This window comes from Uranotaenia lowii, unplaced genomic scaffold, assembly GCF_029784155.1.
Source record: "Uranotaenia lowii strain MFRU-FL unplaced genomic scaffold, ASM2978415v1 HiC_scaffold_118, whole genome shotgun sequence".
Taxonomy (NCBI): Eukaryota; Metazoa; Arthropoda; class Insecta; order Diptera; family Culicidae; genus Uranotaenia; species Uranotaenia lowii.
In genome coordinates, this window is record NW_026597166.1 from 81,182 (window position 1) to 83,267 (window position 2,086).

The 2,086-nt window shown below is 46.8% G+C and overlaps 1 protein-coding gene across 1 annotated transcript; it reads right to left on the reverse strand.

Moving 5' to 3' along the window:
- Positions 1 to 823: 823 nt before the first annotated feature.
- On the reverse strand, positions 824 to 1,897 carry LOC129759175 (uncharacterized; the record flags this gene model as incomplete). The annotated part of the gene is made up of 3 exons (XM_055756583.1): positions 824 to 1,607; positions 1,680 to 1,767; positions 1,835 to 1,897. Coding segments are annotated over 3 exons (791 nt in total), but the record flags the coding sequence as incomplete, so codon positions are not given.
- Between the last annotated feature and the right edge of the window lie 189 nt (positions 1,898 to 2,086).

A 2,086-nucleotide genomic window follows, 5' to 3' on the forward strand; every position in this document is an offset into this window, starting at 1 on the left:
TACTTATTGGGTAGACACATCACCATCATCACCGACCACAAGGCACTTATTTTTCTGAAGCAGTGCAAGTTACTGAACGGTAGACTGACCAGGTGGGTATTGTTTTTACAACAATACGACTACGATATCCGGCATTGTAAGGGAACAGAAAACACGCTAGCAGATACGTTGTCACGGTTTCCGGAAGGGGCAGAGGATACCAGTGATAGTGGAGTAAATAGAACATTCAGCATTGCTATCACCCGCAAGAGTATGTCGGACGTAGAGAAGGAGTTTCGATCCATGTTGCTGCAGATGGGCAAGCTTCAAGAAGAGGACATCAACGTTAAAAGGATAATAGAGAACCACAACCGTGGATCTTCGGTCGGTCGTCCTTCCAATTACCAGATATTGAACGGAAAACTGTTTACTCGCCAGAAAGGAGATGGAATTTGGCGTTTAGTGTTGCCGAAAAGTGTCACCAGAATTTCTTTGAAGTTTTATCACGAAGATCAAGGCCATTTTGGAGTGTTTAAAACATACCAGGCAATGAAGCAAAACGTCTATTGGCGCGGTATGCGAAAATACGTAAAGCTGTTCATCAAACAATGTTTAGTCTGTCAACTAGCGAAAAATAAAAATTTTAAGTTGGCGGGAACCTGCAGGAATGTGCTTCCACTTCGGAAGAATCAAATATTATCGTTGGATCTTTACGGGCCACTTCCTACTAGTGTGACGGATCGCTTGCCGTAGACGAAGCTACGAAATGAATAACGCTCGAAAACTTTAAATTTGAATTTAGTTTATAATTTTTGCAACATTTTTCACCCACATATCCCCCATAGCATTTTCATTCAGATTCTATTGAACTTACGGCATCCTCCATGAAGGCGCTGCAGCGCACTGAGTGGCCACGAAGCTTTTCCTCCTCCTCCTTGGTGTGGGCAAACCTCCTCTCGCCGCCTCCGGCATCATGCCCCAAATGGTTTCACTGATGTGTTCCGTTGTTGCGACGACCGCGATGCAGTCGAGCAGTGCCGTAAATGATGAATGGCCCAATGCCACAGTTGATTCGGCACTGCAGGTGCAGCCGAAAAGTGCAGTCGAAGCTGCTGACGATAATATGTGGCCCGATGCCACAGCTGATTGCAGCACTGCAGGTGCAGTGAGAAATTGCGGCCGGAGCAGTCGATGATGTTGAGTGGCTAATCACCACAGTGTGCACTGCGATTGCGGAATCCAGAAGATGGTGCTGTGTGGCTGAACACCACCGTTGATGTTCCCACTGCGAGCGCAGCAAGTCGGTTGATGCCGTCGATGTCGGGATGTTATCACGTGCCACCTTTCCTCCGACGAATGCAGCGAGAAATTTGCAGCTGGAGCTGCAGGTGATATTAAATGGCTGGCCACCAAAATATGAACCACGACGTCGGGCACCGTAGAAGCGAAAATCGCTACGATGATGCTGTGTGGCTAACTTCCACCTTTTATGTTGCGACCACGTGCGCGCTATGACCGAGAAGAGGCAGGCAGTTGTAGCCAAAACTACTGATGGTGTTGAGTAGTTAATTGCCACCTTTTCTCCGGCAAATGTAGCGGGAATTGAGGCGATAATAAAAGAAGGCCGCCTGTATTGGGGAAGAAGGCGCTTGTTAGCAAGAAGGTTGCAGGTTTTTTTCTTTTTGAAAATGTCGTCTTACCTGTGCGACCCTCTTGTTTTCCGTTTTTCCGAAGCTCTGAGCTTCCTTCTTCGCTCGAATCCGCCCTTCTCGGTTGGCGTAAGTTCACCTAAAGTCAGTTGAACGAGTCGCATTAATTTTATGTGAACTATTTGTTCTACGAGGTAATTTTTTACCTTCCAGTGAACACTTTTCTGCTGTGCTTTCGAAAAGCACGTGACGCGTGTTCTGATACGCACCTTAACGGAGCTGAAACGAAATATTCGTTTGTAAGCGCTGTGGTTCTTCGCCAGCTCAATTTTCACAGACCTTCTTCCAATTGTTGTGTGCTGAGGAACTGCCTCTTTTCAACGGGTTTTATTTTTCGGTTTTCTCCGATGTTTTCCGACCGACGAACTGACGCACAAAAACCTGCTCTCTTGGCGAGC